A 25,336-nucleotide genomic window follows, 5' to 3' on the forward strand; every position below is an offset into this window, starting at 1 on the left:
TTGACTAAATCTGAGTTGCCTTCTTTGACCATTTATTGACATGAAAGGCCAGTTGATTTACACTTTATTAGTAAAGTTTGTTACTCATAATTATTAGTAACATAAACTACATTTGGTGAAAGAGAATGGACACAATACCATAGGCAGAGAGGGAATGAAATCTCTCCAAGCAAAGTTTTGTTCATTTACACATGAGATTGAAACAATCAGAAATATCTGGGTTTTTTTTAAATTGCTACCCCCTCACCCATTAAGCCTTTAAAATCTGAAACCAGTGTTATCATCCACTCATCACATTTGGATGGACATAACCTATCACAATGTATCCTCAAAAGTATGGAAATAACAAGCAAACAGAAACCAATTTGTCATTTCTTTAAAGCAATAGTACATTTCTTTTGTAAGTAATTAAAGTATGTTTCAATTCAAAATATTTGGTCAAAATGCCAAAATACTTTTCCCTCCTGAAACCTGAATTAGTAAGAAATAAGCATCACTGGCATTTAGAACAAACATAACCTTTCCAATTCATCAGGCTTTCAAGTTTCCTTCTACTAGTATTTTGCACTGCTCATAATGAACACAACTCTAATTATAAGCTAAGCAGGCATAATTGAGCATACACTTGTCTCTTATGTTAAGTTCTCTGGGTTTACCTTAGTTTATAAAAAAACTTACCTAATAAGGATCATGAAATAAAACCACCCACCATTCCTTTGTATGCTTGGATTGAACATATATCTAGTTACGTGCTGTTCACTTCTTTACTGCTAAAATAGATCTGTAGAAAATCATGGGAAAACTAGAAGTGTGTAAAGGAAACATATAACTTAGAGAAAATGCTTGATGCAATGCAACACAATGTAAAAACCGAATGTTACAATGGGTGATATTTTTATGAAATCTCATACTAACTCTGGTTTCAAACCATTAAAAATGTAAAAGTCACCAATCAGAATGAAATTCAGCATTTCAGATGAATTGATGGATAGACATTCTAAAAATAAGGTAACACACTACTGTCCCCTTTTAGCACAAGCTGGTGCCCTCATAAATATCTGAATGTGTTTTTTGATGCAGTCTTATATCAACTAACCTGGACGACCAGGGACTGCTTTCTGAGCATGTGCAGGTGTGGGGTTCTGTGGCCTGACAGGGGCAGGTGACCCCTGTCCAGTGGCATGGGCTGGGGTGGGGTTACCTGGTCGTACATTAGTGGAAGGTGCAAACTCACTGTACACTGAAAGGAGAGGCAAATAGAGTTATTTTTTATTCCATAATGAACAAGAGTACCATGAAGAACACATTGTATGTCTACCCTGTGTTTAATAGCAATGCATGGAAATGATCAACTAATGAGTTTTAATGACCTGGAGCTTTGATCAAGGCATGCAGTTTTGAACTAAATATACTGTGCAGAAACCATTATATTCTTACTAGGTTTACCATGACCATGACTGCTGACCTTATTTTAGACTGCAGAATCTATAGGTTTATTTATTACCCTAGGTTATTCTGCATTTAAAACCCAATTTTTCTTTGAGTCACAAGAACAAGACCTTTGACCTTTTGACCCAAAATTAACAGGCTTCTTTCATTCATCAAGAAAAAAAGTTAATTGGTAAAGTTTGGCAAAGTTTGGTGCTGTAGAATGAAATTGTCATGCAGAAAAGGAAAAGTTAATGAATAGACAGACAGATAGGGTCACAGCATGATACACTGTAGCAGAAGGTGAGCATATAAAACTCAACTGACTCCACCCCCTTGTCTTATCTATATAAAATTTAAGATGAGGGAGGAGTTATATGCCTCCACAAAGTTTGTTTCAGATACATGGTCAAAACCTAAGTTAATATGAAGAAGAAGAAAAACATGGCTTCGATTAGTCATAGTTATTGTGACCTTTGACATTTTGGTCCCAAAACGAATGGACTCCTTTCTTACCCAATATGCAAGTCATCACAAACTCTGGTGAAGGTAAATGGATGATGACTAAATTTGTGTTCAGAAACCATTTTATTCTTTCATTTAGTAACCTTGGCCTTTGACTTTATTGATCCCAAAATCAATAGGTTTGTTCTTTACCCCAATTGCAAGCCATCCATAAAATTACGGTGTAGGTCTGTGATGCAGAACTAACGTTATTGAGTGAAAAACAATTTTTTTCTTTCAGTCATAATGACTTTTATCTTTGATCTTTTGACCCCCAAATCAATAGGTTTCTTTTTCTGATCAAGAAAAGTTTACACGTACAGTTTGGTAAAGGTAGGTTTAGTAAACTGAAGTTGTCATGTGGAAAAAGAAAAGTTAATGGACAGATGGATAGAGGGACAGCAAGATACACCCTGCCAAATGGTAGGTGTATAAAGTTCAATGTGCCATCCCACCCCAAACCCCCCACTAACCTTATCCATGTATTCTCCAAGCTAAGGCAGCAGTAACTGTTGCATTTCTTAACACCATTTCAGAAGTCATGCAAAGGATGATATATTCTGTTTGAAACCACAACATTTACATGAGTAAATAGCTATGTTTAATTTACAGTGTGTGTAAATGTTTACAAAATTGATAAATGTGTCAACAAACATGCACCTGCCTGTCAGTGACACAGCAACTACCCATTCCATTTAAATATTTCTCCATCTCTGCTTAACATACTGTTTAGAAAGATTTTTCTGTCAATTCTTTGCTTAATGTATAGATGATTTTGACAATGAATGCAGCATTGTTGTAAAAGAGCCACTGATGATGAGAACTGATTGTGCACACATTATACAACATCTGACAGACCTGCCAACCCAAGCAAGACCTTCTCTGTAAGACAGTCAAAATTTTCAGTAAGATGTAAGGAAATATCATGTACCACAATTGTCAGAATGGAATAATGCTTTTAAGGAGTGTGATCTGAGACTAATGCTTTATTAAAAAGCATGTAAATTACATGCTGACCTCAATTATCTCCATTACAGTTCCAAAAATGCAGTTCCAAGTTCATGGAGGTGAAAGGCGTCTTGCATGATCTTTGAGCTTAAGGTAATCTTTAGGTGTTTTTGTTTTCAATTTCAAGTGGTGATGGCAATCATGACTCTTGCCATTAGACATATTCAAATCAACATGACATGTCCAATAAACATAATTCCTGTCTTACCTGTTTCCAGGAATCTGAATATTCCTTTGTATATGTCTAACCTAAATGTTTAATCTTTGTATATGTCTATGCTAAATGTTTAATATTTGTATATGTCTAAGCTAAATGTTTAATCTTTGTATATGTCTATGCTAAATATTTAATCTTTTGTATATGTCTAAGCTAAATATTTAATCTTTTGTATATGTCTATGCTAAATATTTAATCTTTGTATATGTCTAAGCTAAATGTTTAATCTTTGTATATATCTAAGCTAAATATTTAATCTTTTGTATATGTCTATGCTAAATATTTAATCTTTGTATATGTCTATGCTAAATGTTTAATCTTTGTATATATCTAAGCTAAATATTTAATCTTTGTACATGTCTATGCTAAATGTTTAAGCCACAAATAATATACACAAAATAGGTCTGTACTGAGACACAAATAATGTACACAAAACAGGTTTATATACTTCTGTACTAAGCCATGAAAAATGTCCACAAAATAGGTTTGTATATTTCTGTACCTAGCCATGTATAAATGTATGCAAAATGGGTTCCCTGTACCTGGCCATGTATAATGTACACAAAATAGGTTCCCTGTACTTCTGTACCTAGCCATGTATAATATACACAAAATAAGTTCCCTGTACTTCTGTACCTAGCCATGTATAATGTACACAAAATAAGTTCCCTGTACTTCTGTACCTAGCCATGTATAATATACACAAAATAAGTTCCCTGTACTTCTGTACTTAGCTGGGTAAAATGTACACAAAATAGGTTCCCAGTATGATTGTACTAAACCTTCTATAACATACACTTGTGAAGACCCAATATTTAAATGGGTTTTAAATTTATTATTCTACATCATGGCCAATCTACCTGCATATGATTGTGGAGTATCTGCAACCCCTCTTATTTTGGAGAAGGGGGTCTCGGAGACAGTTGGGGGTGCACGTTTGGGCTGGATGGTGGATGACTGACTAGACCTGTCACTGTGTGAAGTGATTGTAGCCAGTACTGAAAAACACAAAACAACATCCAACACCTCAATATCCTGTGCATCAGCAAACCATATACCGGTAGTACACAACTAAGTATGTTACATCACAACAAACTTTAAAGTAACTCTGCATGGTGCATGTACATACTTACAAGACAACTTGCAGATGCCAACAGCCTATCTGAATGAACAATATCAACTCTATCCTGTCTTTGAAATGTATTTCTTATTAATATTTTGATCTGACATTACAAATAATGATTGTATACAGTCTATCACTAAAGTTAATTTATACGTTCACTAATACAACAACAGCATTTTTTAAATCATATCAAAATATATTTCTTTTTCTAAGTTAGTTTTTCTGGGTAGTAGATGAACCCTGAATTATGTACACTTGCATGGCCACATGTAAAAATAAATTGCTTGTTGATATATACACCAATCCTCATATTATCATGACTTTTCATTCAGGAATCAAAATCAGATAAGATATTAGTATGTCTAAATAACTGAAATTTTAGTATGCTAGTGGTGCAGTCATCATGAAAATGACATAATTCTAACTTTGCTCTAATTGAGGTTATGGATCAATACAGTTTTTGGACTTAAGCTCGAGTTTCACATTCAAAATAGTCCAAGAATGTGAGGTCTGGCTTCTCATCCATAAATATCTGCTCAACATTTCAAGTAATAAAATGTTACTTCTGGCTTGGAAATATTATTTGAAATTGACAACTGCACCCACTGATTGGTCAGAATACTTTTGATTAAAGTTTGGAGTTGAGCAAAGTTTATGACATGAGGGGCCTGGTCTTGAAGTTTTAGCGAGCAAAAATGATACTAGTTCTTGCAGTGCATGGAAGATTTTCTGTCAGTTATGCAAGCATAAGAAAAGAGAGATCAATTACCAATCCCACACATTTTCTCCGGCATGCTTCACTCACTGCTTGTACAAGTATGACAATGGCCCCAAAAATAGCATATACTTTGCTACTGTTGAATCTTTCCTTGACACTGCTTTGTCTACAGAAGCATCAATATTAACTAATTTAATCTAGAGGCTGATAGCCAATGAAACAAGCTAGAGAAGAACTCTACCAAAAGAAAGCCATATAAAACCTACTACTACTACTACCACTACTGCTGCTACTACTACTCTGTAGTAAAGGACACAGATACAGTGAAGTCCCGCTATAACATGCTTTGTTGTAACACAAATTTGATTTTGTACTATTGTGGCATGGCTCCTGAAATGTTACAATAATTTTGAACTACCAGTATTTCTTTAAGTACTACAAAATAAAGAAAAGCTTGATTCAATAATTTGGCAAGATGTGTTGTATACTTGAAGACAAAAATCGTCTTGCTTATTTTGGAAAAGATGTTAGTTCCTAAACAAGCAGATAATTATTAATCTAATTATTATTGACACATGAACAATGAAGTCGTTAAATCTTCTTTGTGTTCGTCTTCAATGTATCCTGTGTGATCACTTCCATTTTCACCTCTGTCCACGTGGGTTTGAATCTTGGGATCAGCAAATGTGGGTCTGTGAGAATGTCTGCCATTACCTTCCCCATGGGTTGGTGGTTCTTGTTGGGGTTTTCCCAGGTTCTCCTCCATCATTTATACTGACCGCTATGTATAGCCTATCATGTGCTGAAAAATGGCTTTAAACCCAAAACATCAACAACAACAATGCAACCTGTGAAGAACAGTTGCTTGATCCAGGGTAAACAACTACACAACATGTTTACATAAATAATGTTCTGTCTGAACCTGAAACAATTAGATATGGAGTACCACAAGGCTCAATTCTAGGTCCACTACTATTCATTTTATTTATTAATGACCTACCACTTTTACTAAGAGACTCAATAACATCTACAGATCTCTATGCAGATGACACAACATTGTCAGACATCCAAAACACAAAGCATGAGCTCGAAATTTCTTTACAGAATGCCCTAAACAAACTGGAAAACTGGTGCACATGTAATGGCATGGTGGTAAATACTGGTAAAACTAAAATATTACTTATCTCAACACGGCAAAGAAGGACAAATCTTGATAGTTATGAACTATGTCTGACATGGAAGGATACAAATCTGCAAATAGTCTGTCATGATAGGCTACTTGGTGTTCTGGTAGATAATAACCTATCATGGACTGAACATATCAAACATACCAGTAAAAAAGTCAATTCAAGTTATGGCTTCTCAGTAGGATAAGACATTTTCTCCCTGAAAGGCACAGGAAACTATTTTATAACAGTTACATACAACCCTATTTGGACTACTGTAGTACAGTATGGGGTAATTCAAATGATAAAAACATAGCAAAGCTGGCACATCTTCAAAAAAGAGCATTTGGGCTAATATCAATCCAGAAAGAAAGCAAGGAAAGTTTAGCTGATAGGTTAAAAATATTACCTATTAAAGACCGAATCTGTTTGAGAAAAGTCAAATTAATGTACAGGATATCTCAGAATAGTGCTCCTGAATATTTACAATCACTATTCCAGTATAGGCTACCTGGTAATACTCCCCACCTGCGATCCATGTCAACCAAACAGTATAAAATTCCCAAACCAAATAAGGAGTTATTTAAAAAAAGTTTCCAATACTCTGGAACTCTGCTCTGGAATAGTATTCCAACTGAGATTAGAAATGCCCACTCTATTTCCTTCTTCCAAACCCAATATATCCAGTGGCTTCAGAGATGCAGCTTAAATAAATGAATTCCTTTGTATGAGGGCCTCAAGATAGATTAGTTTTTAGCTAATTGTGTTACCCTCTTTAAATAAGGTCATTATTATTTATTATTATTATTATTAATAGCAACCAAATATTTTCTCAGTCATCAAGCATACTCAATCAAGCACCAAACAATGTGGAGGTCTTAAAGTTTCTCCCTCAAATATATAACTTAAGTTATCCACCTCTTTAAGGGAAACAACAGATGACCAATGCTTGGTCAATAAACTATCTTAGACACATGTTGAAACAAGTTTATTGCCTGAGTTGTCTGGGGCAGTTTCAGTCACTGCTACAAACCCCCCCCCCATATTAATCCTTTTTCATTTTTGAGTCAAAAATGCAAACCACTGAAATGGTAAGGTTATAAAAATTTAGCTTGCACTGATGTGGACCACTGACTGGAACAGAACTATTTAGGTTGTAGGGGTGGATGGATCTGCTATCATGATGTGGAAAACTGACTGGATCAAAACTATTTAGGTTGTAGGAGTGGATGAATTTGCTATTAGGATCATAAATACAACTTCTCATTGTTCCTCTGCTGTTGTGCAAAGTCATAGTTAAAAGTAAAATTTCAATTAATATTGGATTTATTTTTTCCTCTGTCATGTAGCAAATACCGGTATGTATCTTTTGGACAAAGTGTTTCTTAAGTTAGAGTGAATTAGCAAAAACTTGATTACTTGGATTCAAATGGAGCATGCAGAAATTTTTTAAAATAGAAAGTATGCATCTTTGTGCACATTTTCAATGGAATTAAGAAATTAAAATTAAGGATACAACCAGATTGGCTGGTGACTTGGTAGTACATATACCCGAACTATTTACACTTAAGTTGCCAGTTTTCATATATATATATATATATATATATATATATATATATATATATATATATATACTGCTCCCTCGATAACTCGTGCCTGGATAACTCGCGATCCCGCTTATAACGCGGTGTCCGTCTTGGCTCCTGATTTTTTCCAGAGAAAATGTATTTAAAATATCTTTAAAATATGCTGAACATGAAAAAATTACGATAAGAATTGATAAATTAAACCTTGATACATTGCTCGTTTTATCATCGAAAATGGTGATTAATGCCCGTAAAAATATAATCCATATTTTGAAATTTGCAAGTTCTAAAGAAGAATTAATTTCAGAGATCTTGAAAACGCTTAATTACTCGTATTTGGATGCCAATTTTTGATCTGGGACACAGAAAATCACTGAGGCTGATATCTTCCGTACGCATGTAATAGGTGCGCGGGAAAATTCAAAGATTTGCCGGTCCTGTTTCAGCCACCTGCTTTGTGGGAAAATGTGTTGATCAGTTAACTGTGCTGATATTTACAATGACAGAATTCAATGACTGAAAGACTCTTTGATGTACTGTTGCCATTTTATAAGAGTACATTAAAAAAAAAAAGAACATGATGCAACAGCTAGGCGGCTAGTTCAAAGGCTTTGACTGGCAGCCAAGTGAGAAAATGTACTGATATTTAGTGATTGAATTCAGAGGCAGAAAGACCCAGTTTTAAAATCCTAGCGAGACCTCTGTTTAAAGATATCATATATTATGTAAGTTTTTATGATAAATAGTCGTCAGTATACTGTAAATAAACAGTCTGGTGAAATAGCGATCAATGAAAACTTCTGGTAAATGCTAACAGGTGGCGACAGAGAATGAAATAAACACCAACTAAACATCTTCCTGTGTGAAAGTCACGTTCTAATCCTTTAATTCCGTTTCAGTGTAAACATTATAATCATAACATATTCTGTTCATTGAAAACATGAAAAGAGTCAATTGACCGTCACATTGAAACCCGTGAGTACTTCTGTGCAAACCTAATTACATGTACATGCCGGCTTTGTTTTGATCAACACCTTGGGGAAGTGTTTGTTGCATTTAAAAAAAAAAAATCGATTACAAGAGACCTGGGGTGCTGGATTAAGGGTCTTGGAGCTGCCTTTGACGTAAAGCAAAACAGTAACAGAGACAACGACGATGATAGTGACTTCGAATGTTTCAGTGAAACTGATGTCATTAATGCTGAGGCTGTTTGGGAGAAATTCATACAGACTCATGGTCCTGAGATGGGCGTTTCTCTTGATGATATGGAGGAGTGGATTTGTGGTGACAGTGTTAGCCCCACAGCCGAATACATGTCAGATGAAACTATAATTAATTCTATAACGAACAAATTTGCAGCAGAAGACAATTCTAACAGGAGTAATACAGGTGTTGAAAGTGATGCAGATGCAGATGTTGCACCCCCACCCCTCTGCACAGGAAGCAATCAAATATTTTGATATTGCCATAAGGTGGCTGGAGACCCAAAATGTTGACTACGTAAAGCTCATGCAGTTGTGAAATATGAGGGATTTTGCTCGGCGGCAGAGAAACCAAGGAGTAACACTCACAAAAACAATTAACTGACTTTTTCAAAAAGTGAATTGATATTTGTCAAGTGTGGCACAAACGGCAAGTATTAACTTGTTCTAATTTATGTTGTTTTAAATCTGTAGACCAATTAAATATGTTAGTACTGATCAACCCTTGTTTTCTTTGTTTTCATTTTACTTCTATTGCATTCAAATCTATCTATCTATCGTTTGATCGACACTGTTTCTCGAAAAGAGTCGATCTTTTGTATATAAAAAAACGTATAATTTGGATCAAACAATAAAATTAGAATGTACCCAATTCAACATAAAAATTAGTGATGTAGTACACAATGTGTGAAGTGGTACACATATTAAGTGAACGGAAACCACGTGGAATAATGTTTTTGATGATCGCCTCAATATACTGTAATTTATCCTGAAATTAATGTTGTCCTATGAGGAAATAATAAAGTACACCGTTATGAAGAGATATTTATTCACAGTTAATCTCAGAACGATTATAAAGTGAGTATTCAACAGTATAATCTGCCTACCCCCCTCCTTATTTTTCCGTTATGTCGTCAATCACTTTATTGGTTTTGGGCTTATTTTATAGGTAACCTCGATAACTCGCACCTCACTTATAGTGCAGTGGATGTTTCTGGACCCCGATGTGCACAAGTTATCGAGGGAGTGGTGTATATATATATACAGTGGAACCCCGCTATAACGCGCCCCGCCATAACGCGAATTCGGATATAACGCGGTCATAGCATGGCTCCCGAAATTTCGTATATTCATTCACACATGGAGAAAAAAAATTTGGAGAAAAGTAAAAAAAACAAAACAAGAAATTAACTTCATTTTGGGCATAAGATTAGTTGTGACTTTTAAAATAATATGATCGTGGCATGGTTCCTGAAATTTGAAATTCATTTACGTGTATTTTTATCGGACCGTGAAAATATTTGTTTAACGTACGAGAAATAGTGTGTAAAACGTTTATTATAATTTGGTGGAAGAATTCGCGTATGACTTTTAATAATAAACGATCGGAACTTAACAATTTATCCAGGTTCTTTAAGTGATTTTGGAGAAGTGATCGTGTATGAATTCTAAAATAATACGATATATATAACGTACGAGAAATAGTGTGTACAACGCTTGGCTTCTGAAATTTATCAATTTGAACAGGTTGTGGTGAAGCTCCGTATTCTACTCTAGAAGAGAAAACTGGTTTCATTAGGTTTTTGAATTGTTAAGCCGAAGTAAACATTATCGGAAGTGATACTTATTACGGATCCATGAGTAAAGCCAGTAAATCGTCTTTGTGATTGTCTTCCATGAAATCTGTATACAGTCGTTGCTCAAACAATAGCCGACATGGGCTTCTTATTTAACTGCAATCACAGCCAAGCAGCAGACAAAGCTGTGGTTGATACAAGAGTCGCACAATTTAATAAACATCAAAGGACGAAAGCCGCCAACATGTATGCTATGCTTGGCGGTGTGATCAAACAACAAACAGTTGAAAGTAAATAATATCCACTTTATTATCTGTAAATTAAAAGGGTATGAAATTGTACATCCGTTCAGCTTAATTTTGTTTTATATAAAAAGTGATTCGTAACCATTGCAGGTCTTCATTACTTAGTTATCGAGCTTTATCTGTGTACGTTGTTTGCTTATATAAAAAAATATTTTACTGTTATGGAAAAGCAAGTTCAAAAACGCACGTCGTTTTCTGCTAAAGAGAAACTGTATGCCCTAGATCAACTAAAGAAGGGCAAACAACAAACTCAGCTTGCCAGAGATCTAGGAATCAGCGAGTTCACTTTGCGAGGGTGGAAAACAGATGAAGGAAAGCTCCGTAGTCTACCCAACATTCTTGAAGAGGAAACTGGTTTACAGCGTAAAAGGGTTAAGTTAGCTAATGACAATGTCCTAGATTCAGCTTTGTACCAATGGTTTGTACAAGCTCGCTCAGAAGGTGTTCCAATTTTTGGCCCAATTCTGAAAGCCCAAGCAGAGAAATTTGATCGCCGTATCAATGGAGATGATTCCAAATTTAAGGCGAGTAAGTTCGCGGCAAAGAAGCAAACGTCATTGGATATATTTTTCAAGAAATGACGAAATTTAAATTTGGAACCACACTGACTTTGCACTTTGCGCAACGATTAATTTAGCAGTTTTCACATGTTTCTTTTGATGTTCACAAAATCTGAAATAAAAGTTATTTGCACGCTGAAATCATGCGTTGATTGTTAATTATTCTTGCAGTTGTCGCATATGATAAAATTTTAGCGGTATGAAATTTGTACAGACACCGTATGTAGACCCGGGAATAGCTGCATGCAATGACCGTACGATATCAGACGGCAAGTAAATGGTTTCAATATTTTGTTCATCCTATATTTTACACGACGAATTCAGACTATTACAAAATTATTGAATATTTTAAATCTGTACAATTTTCAATTAAATTACATCCATTATGGATGAACTGCATGCCACGACGGCACGGTAGCATACGGTGTTGATACACTTTTCATGATATAGCGATAGTCTGGTATTATCGGTCAATCTGTCAATCTGTATTATCGTTCAAACAAATAAAAATTAGTAAATGTTTTTAATGCACAGTAATAACCTATAAATATATTAGCCATATATTAGCCATCGATTATTTTGAATATATCTTAATTAATGCATTCCAGTTAATATTCATCTGATGATAAGCCGACTTTTGATCATTGTACATGTATACACGTATATGTTCTCGGAAAAAAGTTAAATATTGTGAAACCCCGCATTAACGCGACCCCGCTTTTAACGCGATTCGATTTTATGGACCCCGATCATCGCGTTATAGCGGGGTTCCACTGTATATATAAAAAAATTTGCAGCAGAAGATGATTGCATTGGTATATATAATTTTTCATTAGGGCAATGATTTGTTTTAAGAACACTAATCACATAGAAAATTCTCCTTGCAATGATCATACCATGTGATCAGCAAAGCTTGAAATATTTTATTTATATGAATTTAATGCTCAATATTTTAAATGAGGAACATATTCGCATTCATGAATAAGAATATTTTCATAGGAACATGTTCAAAAAATATCTTCATTTAGATGAAGTTGGCATTCCACATGTATATGATATGTACATGCTGGAAAGAAAATGAGTACAATATACTTCCACAAAATGCCAGTCTGGTGCAAAAAACATGTGGAAGTGTGACCATATATACCATAATACTCAGTGCAAAAACATGTGAAAGTGTAGCCACATATAACACAGTACTCAAAGCAAAAGCATGTGCTGCATGTTACCTGCATCCTCATCTTCATCAGGAGCTGTCAATTTCATAAAAATTTCAATGTAAAGTCAAAATATGTGCAGACTGTGACCTGCATAAACTTGCAAAGGTACCATATGTCCTCGCTTATAAGTCCAACTACAACCAACATAAACTCATTTACTTTCATATAATGCATCAAAAGATTAGCTGGGCTTATGTTCTTTGTTCTACCGAATACTCCTAACAAACTAAATAGATCAAGATCTGCCAGCGCATTATGTGAAGGCAGGTCTGGGTATGTGCAGTTTGCAGTTGGACTCAATTTATAAGTGAGTATATAAGGTAATCACAAATGTGACGCAGTAAAATGAAGTGTAACCTACTTAATTTTGTGACAAGTTGCATAAAATTCAAACATCTTATTTTCACTGACTGCATTGTCATAGTAAGAATACTTCCAGAATTTGAGCTATTAACTGAGAGCACTACATAAACAAGGGTTACACTGAATTCTTTGTCTTTCTGCTAAACTGAATACTGGTGTTAAACAAGGTTTACACAATACTATGTCCTTCTGCTAAAGTGATAACATGTTAAACAAGGATTACACAGAATACTAGTCTTATCTGCTAATTTGGTAACTGATGTTAAACAATGGCTACACTGAATACACTGTTTATTTGCTAAATTGAGAACAAGTGTTAAACAAGGGTTACACAGAATAATAGTCTATCTGCTAAATTGGTAACATATGTTAAACAAGGGTTACACAAAATATTATGTCTCTTAGCTAAATTGAGAAGAGGTGTTTAATAAGGGTTACAAAGACTATTATATTTATCTGTTAAATTGATAACTGATATTAAAGAAGGGGTACACAGAATATTATGTTTATCTGCTAAACTGACAAGTGGTGTTAAACAAGGGTTACACTGAGTACTATGTCTAGCTGCTAAACTGTTAACTGCTGTTAAATAAGGTTTACATAGAGCACTACTATGTTTTCAACTAACAGATAATTCATATAAGGAAACTTATTTTGTTCTTCAAAATGTATGCCTTTACAATAAACCTTGATGTGTAGGTTCATGAAGTACTGACCCAGCCTAAAATACACGGTGTAATGTCTGGGACAAATTTAGAGTATGTATTAACTTGCTCATAAGTTGAGTCCAACTACAAACTGTACAGAACCAGATCTGCTGTTACATAATGTGCCAGCAGGTCTGGGTCTGTGCAGTTTGTTAGGAGTAATCAGTATGATAAATAACACAGACTCTGATCTGCCAGTGCATTATGTGATGGTAGGTCAAGGTCTATGTAGTTTTCAGCCAGTCTCAACTTATGTGCAAGGTACATTGGAAACTTTCCTTGAGGTGAATGAGATGTAGATGTCATGTCCACTGACTGTCTTTTATAGGTTGGCGTTACTGTATAGGAAGTTAATATTTACAGGAAGTGACAGGCGATTTATGACGTTTGCTCCAGGAATGAAAATGCTAAATGGATGATGAACTGATAATAAAAAAAAACATTATAAATGTTGAAGCTGAAATACTGTGAATAACAAAAGGCACACTTACATCACTAGTCTTATATATGAACCAAATTTCATTATATCTAAAATGTTTTGGAGTATTGCTCTGGAAATTAAAGTGTGGATAATGGATGGATGGACCATAAAATAGACACTAACATAGAAAATATTTAAAGTGATGCATTGTGGTAAAGGGAGATAATCTGCACTATGGTATAAATAACATTACCCAAACTTTAGAAACAGAATATCAGCAAATTCTTTACTTCAATTCCCATGAAGGGTCAAGACAATGATAAGGTTTGTCAGGTGAACACCATTTAATGACTAAGTATGATTCTAAGTGGCATCATAAGCCTGTGATTCATACTTATGAAAACCCTATTACTCTGCTCTCAGCCCATCTTCCCCTGACCCAGCCAAAAGTTCTCGCTTTGAGGACATGTACAGGTGTAACAGCACATCAGCATATTTCTGGCTTTATAAAGCTGAGTAGGTTTAGGTATCCAAAAAAGCATTAAAAAAAGAACAAAGATAAAAGCAAAAAAGTAAACTCCTCAAAATGTAAAGACCAACCTTTTTACATAATCCACACTCTTTAATAAAATCTAAGGCCTTCTCAGCATGAATGTATCTAAGGGAAATTAGGTTTCCTTCAATAGTGACCCCTAACAACTTGCAATGGAGAACAATGTAGTATGAGGTGGTGGATTTGACTATTTTAACTAGATTTTATCTCTAACTATGATGTGAGCACCACATATTCCTTTAACTGCTTATTTTAAAACAGATATTCCATAAAACAGAGGAGGACAAATTTGAAGGTCATGGATACCAAACAGACCCTCCCTGAAAATGGTGCATATTTGTGTGACATAGCTTCAATTGAAAGTTATAAACCTGCTTACATCTGGCTTGTTGTCCAGCACTGGGTGGCACTGTCTGTTTGCTTACAAAGGTGTTTTCTTCCATCTCCCCCCTAATTGCCCTTGTGTCATCCATCCTTGGGTCCTCATTAAGTTGACCCATCATCTCACTCACATCCTTCGCCTGTCAAGAAAACAACAATTCATAATATTTGTACCCTTTAATTCAGGCTCCCCCCCCCAATTATAGGGATTATACCCCCCCAACATTTTATTTTAATGATAGGGATTATATCCCTGCATTTGATCTATAAAATACTGGGGAAAATATCAATGTTTCACATGGAAATCATAAAAAAATGATGGGATAATAAAATGCAAAGTTCAATATTGTCAATTGAATGCCACAATAATATAAGAATATAAATATGTAAGCATACCTAATCCAAAAGTATGACTTCTTTTATCTACTGTAGCGAGTATGAGCATGGTACAACTAGCATAAAGGACCAATCTCAACATTTATATCCTTTTTCTGAGAAAAGATTCATCTACACAAAGGAGTGATATTATGGTTAGTATAGTGACTTCGGAAGAGAATATACAATCAAAACCCAAATCAGAGTAACTTTTTATTTAGCGAGATTTCAGCACCTCATCCATTTGTACTTCTGTAGTATGGGATAGTATTTTTAAAGAAATGTAAAATAAATGTGGAAATACAGCTCATTATCCACTTCTGGTACAAAACTGATGCATATCTCAAGACTCACAAACTCAAACCTCCAGCTAGAAGAGTTTTCCTCCCAAGATGAGGGGTGTCTCCTGTCCTTCCTGTCACTGAAATCTTTTGTGTATTCAAAATTATCATTGAACAATTCCAGAACAGAACAGGTAGGAAAAACTTTAAACTCTTTGTTAGAATTATATTAACACTGCCACATTTCAGTGCAGACACTGAAAGGATACTTCCTATTTGGAGGAAAATTCAGTCTGAGTCCAGAGGAAGCCTGGATTCAGTAATCACATGTCATCTCCTGAGTCATACCAAAGACTTATTAAAATGGTACTAGCAACTGCCTTAACTGGTGCTCAGCATTATGAGATTAGTGTTAGTACAGGTTAGCCTGGTGTCAGGAAAATGTGACTGGGTTGGGCATGAAGCTACACATCATTATAATCTGCCTCACAGTAGACATCATTACAGTGATATGACTCAAAAAGTTAAAAATAAAAAATACCCTAACACACTCTAAGTTGGTCATATTCTGTTGAGCATTTTTTGAGACAATGTTTTTTTAAAAAATATTTCTCTAATTTTAGTAATGTGTCCATATTTTAAAGTGCAGACTGGCATCATGTCTACATGCTTTGAAACCCTCCATGCTGTGGTGCTTGCTATCAAATTTGGCAACATTCTCTTCTGCACTTTATGAGAAGTTGGTTAAATGCTCTTTTAAATTTTTGTAATGGGAGCCATATATGAGGGCATCTTTTGGCATCATTAGTACAAACCTGAATGCTCTTCATGCCAGAATACTTTCTATCAAATTTTATAAAAAAATTCTGCATGGAATTTTAATGGATGTAGTTGAAAGGTGTTTCTGCTTTTAGCAACAGTTGCTATATGTGTGGTTGATAGGCATCATCTGTACAAACTTAAAATTCCATCATGCCAGTATACTGTTTATCAAAATTCATTCAATTTTGTCCTTAAGTTTCTGATAAGCTATTTTAAAGTTTTAAATTTTTTTAGTAATCGGGGCTCTAAGTGAAAGCCTTTTTTGCCATTTAGTCCAATTCTACTGAGCTCTTTGAGAAAAGTTGTTTGATGGTTTTTCTTTCTTTTAGTCCTGGTAGCCATATTTAATGGTAGATCAGCATCACTTGCAAATATCTGAAAGCTCTTATGTTATTAACAAGTTGTCTGAAGGTGTTTCTATTTTCAGTACTGGTGGCCATATTTGATAGCAGATTGACATCATAAATTTTAAAGGCCTTTATGCGAGGAGGTTTACCTGATACATTTTATTGGAAATGGTCTTTTGGTTCATGGGAAATGTTTTAAAAAGCATTTTCTGTTTGCTGATGCAGGATGGACACTGGGTCATCCCAAAAACTGATCTGGTATATGGTAAGTTTGGCAAGTGGGCTAAGAAGCAATTTCTTTCATCATCAGAAATTTCTGAATGCAAAATCTTTCTGCCAAATTATTTCATTATTTAATACTTAATTTTTTCTACTGCTGGAAATGTAGACATAGTTTATTTGCTGATTTCATCTATATGATCTTCAGCAACATTGGATCCAGGGTTTTGTTCCAAGAGGTCTTGATTTTAAGAAAGGGGTGGTTTCTCTGCTTATAATGGCTGCCATATATACTCGCTTATAAGTTGAGTCAAACTGCAAAACAACAAAGATCACAATCTGCTGTTACATAATATGCTTTTAGATTAGGGTGTATGTTGTTTGTTCTACTGATTACTCCTAACAAACTGCACAGACCCAGATCTGCAAGTGCAATATGTCACTGCAGCTCTGGGTCTGTGTAGTTTGCAGTTGGACTTACAAGCAAGTCTGGACAGTACTCTAAAAGTGGTTCCTGATAGATATTATAAGTTGGCTAGCTTGTGAGGTGCTCATTTGTTTTACATCAGCTGATTGCAAGTGTTTGCTGCCCCAGAGAAGGATTAAATAAAGCAAATGTACCAGAGCAATGCCTTCAATAGGAAAACTTTAAAGTGCATCTGAACATTTTCAATTTTTTGTTGTTGTTGCTTTTATTCAAGAATAGTGATCACACATGCTTTTTGCTGGTATCAATATATCTCAAATCCTTCAGATGTACTTAAACCTTTGCCCTTTGGGCTCAGGCTTTAGTGGCTCTCTTGGGAGTTGGCAAACACTAATACCAGAAACAAATATGCAAGATCCCTATTTTTAAAATGTAAAAATATGGAGGATAAAGTATACCTGAGTCAGTAAAAATGCTTTTCCAAATTCACTATTAAAATATTTTGGAATCTTCTGATTCCTTAAAGCATTTCTTCCAGCTATCTCCTCTGCAACTTCTCTCTGATCACGCTCCCAGTCTGCTTTCGTCCTTTTGGGCTGAGGGGTGGGTGGGGGGCTTGGAACAGGTGGAGCCATGGCATCTTCATAGACTGCTTTTACATTACCTGAATGGGAGAGAATAAAACCATGGTATTCTGAAATTTTGTCTACAAATGGAAGATAGATGGAACTTTTCATGACCATATGTCAAATATTGTAACGTTGTCAAAAAAATGGTATATTCTTATGGACAGAAATATTCTGTCTCAGTTTTAAAGTAACGAAAGTTTGCATGCCTTCATTTGACGCTACTACTATCCTGACTATCCTGCACTTTTCTTCACGTAAAATTTGTAAATTTTCAGATGAGGAACGTTCCACTGCCCCATCAAAGTGATGCATGACATAAGACTTGGTGTTGGATTAAGTGTGAAACCAACTTCAAAATACCATTTTCATTTTATCTTAATTTAATGGATACTATTAATGGATATGCCAATGAATTTAAAGCAAAACACTAAACTGAACCAAAGATGAAAAGAAATCTCAAAAACTTTCAAGATTCTAATTTTATTTCTAGGTAAAACTGCAAAGTGCCCTTAATGTGATTTTAACGGTCTGAGAGTTTCATGCCAATAATGTTAGAAGAATCCTTAGCCTGATTATATAACAAATACATACTTGGATCATACTGTGGCATCTCCTGATCAGCAGAGTGTTGCATGGCAAGGGCCTGAAGATCTGCTGCATTGATTCTCTCTTCTTCTGTACGAGGGTCCATCACCTGCATTAAATCTGAGGCCAGGTTACGTGCCTTCACCCACTCTGCATACTCTCTCAGGCCTCGCTGTAAGCTTAAATGGACAAAAAGAAATGACAAAATTCACTCTATATCAACTTTTTTCAACATGCTTGTATTGTAAAGGTCTCACATGCACTGCTCCCTTGATAACTTGCAAAACAACTTATAATATGGGACAGGCATAGTTCCCAATTTTTCTTCTAGAAAAAGTGAAAGGAATTTACTCTGATGATCAAAATTAGTAAATGAAACTCTTGCTTGTTTTATCCTCAAAAACTGCAGCGATGAGAAATTTGAATCAACATCATAAAATTCTCAACCTGTAATAAGAAGTCCAATATTTTTTACATCTTTAGCAAAAGAAAATTCTCAGTACATTGTAAATAACAATCCATGATAAAAAATTTATCTATGAAAATGTCACTATTGCATACAGGTGGAAACATTTTAAGAAATAAATAGCAATAAAATAAGTTTTGTCAAGTGAAAGTTTAGTTTTAATATGTTAAGTCTTTAAGTGCAATCATCATAAAACCAACATGCCCTCTTGTAATCATATGTGAAAAATCTACCATGTCACAGATACATTTGTTGTACTGTTAAAATCAAATAAAAGCAGACCTGCTTTTTATCCTCATGTTAACTATGTCTTTTGTATCAAATCAAATAAAGGGACTGGAATAAATATAAAAAAAGTTAAAAGGCATGCAAACCCATCTCCGGAAGAGCTAGTGGTCATGGTCATGTGTCATTTACTCATTTCAATTGACCACTCGAACACTGTTTATTGTGTAAGTAACAATTAAACTACCTTAAATTAGCCTAGTCATACACAAATTGGATCAAAGATAGTAAGGCTTAGCCATTTACAAATGTGATCAAATGTGATCAAAAATAGCAAGCCAACTTAGCGAGTACTCACTGAATTCAAAGATTTGTTTGATAGACATTGTTCATTATGGAAACGAGCCAAAGTTTGTTGTGAATTTAAAATTTACTGAATTGGTGCTCAGAGAGTTCCTCAAGCAGAAGTTTCAGTATCACTTGCAAAGAAATCATGGTAAATTATTGCACTAACAATCAATTTTTAAAAATCTAGTTTCAATGTTGAAAATTTCTGCATGAAACAAAATTTCTCAACTTTTTGAACAATAGGAATCTTGTTTTGTTGTGCAAAAAGCAGTGATGTAATACACAATGTTTGGCAGCTACAAAATAAGGCTCATATGAATGTGATGTGTTGAAACTTCCTGGAGTTATGTTTTTCATGATCTTTCAGAGATCCGTTTTCTTGAAAATAAAGGTAATTTACACTGAAATGTGCACAATTTCATTAGAAAAAGCTTTCTAGTTACAACGAATCCCAAAGCAATTACAAAATGAGCATTCTGCCATTAAATAATGCCACTACCCATCCATTCTGCAGTCTTCTCGATGTGTAGCCATTTTTGAGGTCCCTTGGTAACTTGCACCCTCACTTATAGTTTGGTCTGTGTTTACTGGATCATGTTGCACATGAGATGTTGAAAGAGATTTGTATCAATTAATATCTGAGCAGAAAGTAGAAACTTGTTCAGTTTTAATGAATAACCCTAGTGTATTACATTAAATCTACAGTACGTTTCACTTACTGTAAGCGAAGATCCTCTGACATTGGCTTGTACTGCACAAACTGCCTCAGCTCCAGCATTTCTGGGCATTTCAGTATGGCTATCCTGTGTGGTCCCCTTGGGGCTGCTCCAACTGACAGCCCCTGGCCCACGTTTGTGCCAAATTTAGGACCTGGCTTTTTGAATTCTTTGGGTGGAAGGGTAATAAGATCCCGACATCGAATTCCTGGAGGTAAGATGGATTCTTGGTCATATTTTTTTAGCCATTTTTCAGACAAACCACCCAAAAATGGCTTAAGAATAGTGATTCCCATTACTCCAGGAAAATTTGGAAGCTCATCTTTAAGGACTGCTGTTGCTGGACTTTGTTCTGCAGATGTCAAATATTCGGCAATGTCCTGATATCTCAGTAACTCTGTGCCACTTCCATCTCCATGCACAATGAAGAAGCGTGGAGCATGTTCTTTAAAGACTGTAATTTTCTTTTCTCCTTTAGTTGGATCATCACTACTTGACTCTGACACATCATCAGATGAAACTGGAATGACAGCATAATCTCCATTATTTTTCACATGAAATACGTTTCCATCTGGATCAACAGTTTCCACCACTACATCAGCGTTGTGACTGAAAACATAGCGGGGCTCCCGTTCTGGTAAAAGTTGCTCCATATTTTTGTTTGGACGTGGGAAGTAAGTCATGATACCCTGTGTGTCAACCTCTAAACGTCCACCATCACAGTGGTGCAGCATGTAATATCCATCAGGAAACACATTAATAGTTGTACCATTTCCAAAAATTGTAAGGTTTTCACTGCTTAGGCAATTGAATTCCACTGTGGCATAAGATGGACACTCAACTTTCACAAATTTGATGGTCTGTACCTCATATTCTCTTTCAACTGAAAGAAAAGATATATAATTTGTGTACTTCAGTTGTTTCATGTATCACACTAAGCTTTGTCAACATAAAGTTACTACACTGCACTGCTTGTAGTTTGCACAGTTTTATCATTTACATCAAGAGATAGTTTTGTCAGAATCTAAATATATTATGCAATCAAATACAAAGGGGTTATAACACTGGTTCCCAACCTGTGGGCAATGGACACCCCTGGTGGGATCTGTGGGGTTATTCCAAGGGAGTTAAAAGTACAACTATTATCATGTGGGATCTGAGTGAAATGTTTTGAAGTTAAGAAGGGGTTCTCATACTCGAGAAGGATGGTAAGAACTGGCTTAAACAACATGACTCTAATCTGTTGTTATATTATGTGCTCTCACATCAGGGTCTTAGCTATTCACTTAAAATCCCATACAGAACAAAATCACACCAACTCTCTCCTGCCACTACAGCAAAAAACATTAATCAAGTATAAGGGAACCTGACATATCCTTGTCTCTTTCCTTCTTCACATCCACTTATTTGTTGTTAAATAAAATATTTAGAATGGGTAAATACAAAACTTCAAAAGAAAATCATGTCTTTAAAATAAGTTTATTATCAATCTAAACACCTGCAAAAGTAAATGCTGAATTTTCAACTGGTCTTCCAAAACATTTGGCCAAATTGCAATGTGTACTCTCCATTTCTGTACTTGCAGATTCCTTCCTTGCCCAAAGTTCCAATTTGTACTGCCAACACATAATAGGCTGGCAGATCAGGGCCCATGTTCTATTTATTACTCTTAACACACTGTACAGATGCAGATCTTCCAGCATATTATGTTATAGCAAATCTGGGTCTATGCAGTTGGCAGTTAGTCTTTACTTATAAGTAAGTACATACCATATGTAACCTGAATATGTTAAATCTGATACTTTCTCTACTAACAAGTCTTACCTACCATTTGGAAATCTTTTGCTAATATGAAATTGATAAATCAGTCGGTAGAAGATGATTTTAATTACTGATCGATACAATCATGCTCATAACAAATGTACCTGATGAAAAAATGTACCTGATACAGGAATGTACCTGACAGACAAATGTATCTGATTGACAAATGTACCTGATGGACAAATGTACCTGACAGACAAATGTACCTGATGGACAAATGTACCTGACTGTGAAGTATCCAAATTGTCATCATCACGTACAGCTACCTGGCTCTCTCTGTAGTAGGTGGTAATTCTGGTGCTGTCAGCATGTTCCACTATGGTGGTGCCATCTGGGTAGCTAACTATCATCACATGATCATCTCTTGTAGACATGGACTGTAACAGTGAATAATAATTGTGATTTGTTATATGAATGGCTTTTTAATTTCAACTCTTATTTATATCAACATATAATCCAACAAATCCCAATCATTTAGCCTCTACAATCTACAAATTTAAGTACAAAAAATTATTTCTGTGGATCTGGTGAAAGAAATATAGATAAACCAGAATAAACTGTATCTGTTCCTGATGGAAACCCTATCCTTCTGTATATTTTTATTACATTTTTCTCTTGTATATAAAAATGTATAGGAATCTGGAATTCAATGGAAATTCAAGTATACATGTGTATATTCAAAAAATGCTGTGACTGATCATTTGTCAAATCTTTGACAATAGTCGCAAAATGAACAAAATACTAAACCAAATGTTGATACCGATGTATTGTCACGATACATCTATTGACATAGTGAAACAGAAAATGACATTTTCAAAAGTTCTTTGATGAAATTTGGGATTTTAGAATGGGTATAAATTTTGTAATTTGTATTGAAGGATCTGAGGATGATAATGATGGCTTTAATTCAATATCATCTGTCATACTGGCTCTACTGCTGGTAAAACTCAATTTGTCAGCATACAACCACCATGGTACAAAATTAATATCTCCAAATTTAAAGAGCATATGTTAAGGTAAATCAGAAGCTAAGTTTTCAAATTTTTTTCTTCAGGAAACTGCAAAACTCAATTTTGGAATAAAACTCGTTTCCCTGATAATAATTACCCAGTTATAACACTAGTGTACATCCACAACTTTGCACACAGTCCCGCCAAGGAAACAAAACTGTCATCACATATTTATGCTTGTTTTAGATACAAAAAAATTCATCTAAAGGCTAAGAGCGAAGTTAAACAAAAAGTAGGCCCTGTCAGTGACTTGTTCTTTACATAAAGTACTGAATCCACTACCTTGTAAATGCAGCCAACTCAAGCCAAACAAGATGTTCACCACATCTTTCAGCTTCTTTTGAAACAAAAAATGTGCTTGCAGAGATTGAAGACATGAGTGGTCTCCCCTGAATACAGCTTTGTGCCAAATCCCATCAATTGTCAGTTACTAGTGGTGCAGATTTGTTGATTCTTCCAGGAATAAACTAATGGAGAGGGGTTGGGGGAGGTATCTGCACATATTATGATCAGGTAAGTACTAAAGAAATAGAAATGTATGTTATTTAAAAAAATTCCTTCCCGAATATATTATTCGTTCTAGACATGTTAGGATAACAAAGAAGGGGTGGGAGGAGTTAAACACCTTATCCTGGCTGTAGGTTAATGCAAAAGACTGTGTGTGAATAGTGAATATGTTTTTGAAAACAAACTTGAATATGATGTTCAGCATAAACACAAACCATGAAAACCCTTGTCAATGGCATGGGGTGGAGGCTCAGAGGTGGAGGTTGTCTATTTTTAGGTATTTTCATGCAAAAGGGGGCTGGGTTGAGGACAGTGGGGTGGCATGCTCCCCAAGCTCTGAGACCCATTTTCCTGATTCTGGGTGTTTGGTGGAGCCTTTTCGGTTTGACAGAAGTGTGTTGGAAAGATTCGGGGGGGGGGGGATGTGAAGTCCTTCTATCCCCCCTATGGAAAATGGATCTCAACCCTAGGGACAGCAATTGTCATCATCATCAGCAGCAGCACCTTCCTCTTCTTCCTCTGATGCTAAGACGTTTACAACATACATTACTCAAATTACCTGGTTGGTTTCTGGGTCAGATGCTACTGAAATCATTACAGGTTTTAGTTCCTCCATACTTCCATCTGATTTGTACATTATTCTATCTCCAGTTGGGTATGTATTGATCCATGTCCCCTTGCCACTGTCCTCTTCCACAACCTGGTCTGTGTGAGGGACCTCTGAAGCAGTTGCCTTTACCCCTTTCTTGCCACGATCAGTGCCAACACCTAGGAGTGAAGGGACAAAAGTTAAAGTTATTGTATACCATGCAAATAGAGATACTAACTTTCATTCAGTTCCAGATAGTTTTATTTATGCTTCTGCAATGTCAGTTGTGCTCAAATATCAAAATTTACATATGCAATTTTGGCCTCATGAATTCATCCTTATTTTACTGTCAATTTGTGTATTATTTATTTTATTGTATTGATCAAGTAAGAAGCATAGCAATAAAAAAACAGTATGATGAGTGAAAACTGTTTCCAGAACAACCACGAAAGTTTACTTGCTCATTCAAACATTTGCTGGAACACTCACATGAATATGATCCAATTATTTTTCATATATGTAAGCCCCAGTATTTATCTGCCAAATTGTAGATATTGTGATTAGTGAGTTTAAAATCACCCAGAAATTAATCACTATAATGTATTTATGGCATATAAATGAACTTGCATGCAGATTCTTGACTACAATACAGATGCAATTATCTGGCATTCTCTGAAGAGTCAAGAGTTTTTAATGGCACCTTCAACATATTATTGCCTATTTCATGCCCAGGAAATGGAAGCTAAATGCCTTTCACAAGGCCACACTGACACAGCCAACCCACATTGATCTGGGCAGATACCTAACTTGTGATCCTTGAATTATGAGACCAGTGCTCTACCCACTACCACAAGTCCCAGTTTAACATTGAATTAAGAAATAAGAGTAAAATTTTATTGTAAAACTACCTGTATGTGCTGGCTTTGGTAT

At 35.3% G+C, this 25,336-nt stretch overlaps 1 protein-coding gene across 6 annotated transcripts in view; it reads right to left on the reverse strand.

Moving 5' to 3' along the window:
• LOC149797280 (sperm-associated antigen 17-like) overlaps window positions 1-25,336 on the reverse strand; it is a 117,448-nt gene that overhangs the window by 18,709 nt on the left and 73,403 nt on the right. For 3 of the 6 annotated variants that reach the window (XM_089961989.1, XM_089961990.1, XM_089961987.1), the window contains 9 exons: window positions 24,377-24,585; window positions 22,524-22,677; window positions 20,483-21,362; window positions 18,731-18,903; window positions 17,969-18,174; window positions 15,038-15,179; window positions 12,624-12,647; window positions 4,018-4,155; window positions 1,097-1,240 (listed from right to left, as the gene is read on the reverse strand). In XM_089961989.1, the coding sequence (XP_089818115.1) occupies window positions 1,097-1,240; window positions 4,018-4,155; window positions 12,624-12,647; window positions 15,038-15,179; window positions 17,969-18,174; window positions 18,731-18,903; window positions 20,483-21,362; window positions 22,524-22,677; window positions 24,377-24,585 (2,070 nt within the window). The remainder of the gene's footprint in view (window positions 1-1,096; window positions 1,241-4,017; window positions 4,156-12,623; window positions 12,648-15,037; window positions 15,180-17,968; window positions 18,175-18,730; window positions 18,904-20,482; window positions 21,363-22,523; window positions 22,678-24,376; window positions 24,586-25,336) is intronic. The other 3 variants (XM_089961988.1, XM_089961991.1, XM_089961992.1) reach the window with 3 other exon arrangements.

The sequence above is a fragment of the Sinohyriopsis cumingii genome, chromosome 6, assembly GCF_028554795.1.
Source record: "Sinohyriopsis cumingii isolate HCF-2022 chromosome 6, ASM2855479v2, whole genome shotgun sequence".
Classification (NCBI taxonomy): Eukaryota; Metazoa; Mollusca; class Bivalvia; order Unionida; family Unionidae; genus Sinohyriopsis; species Sinohyriopsis cumingii.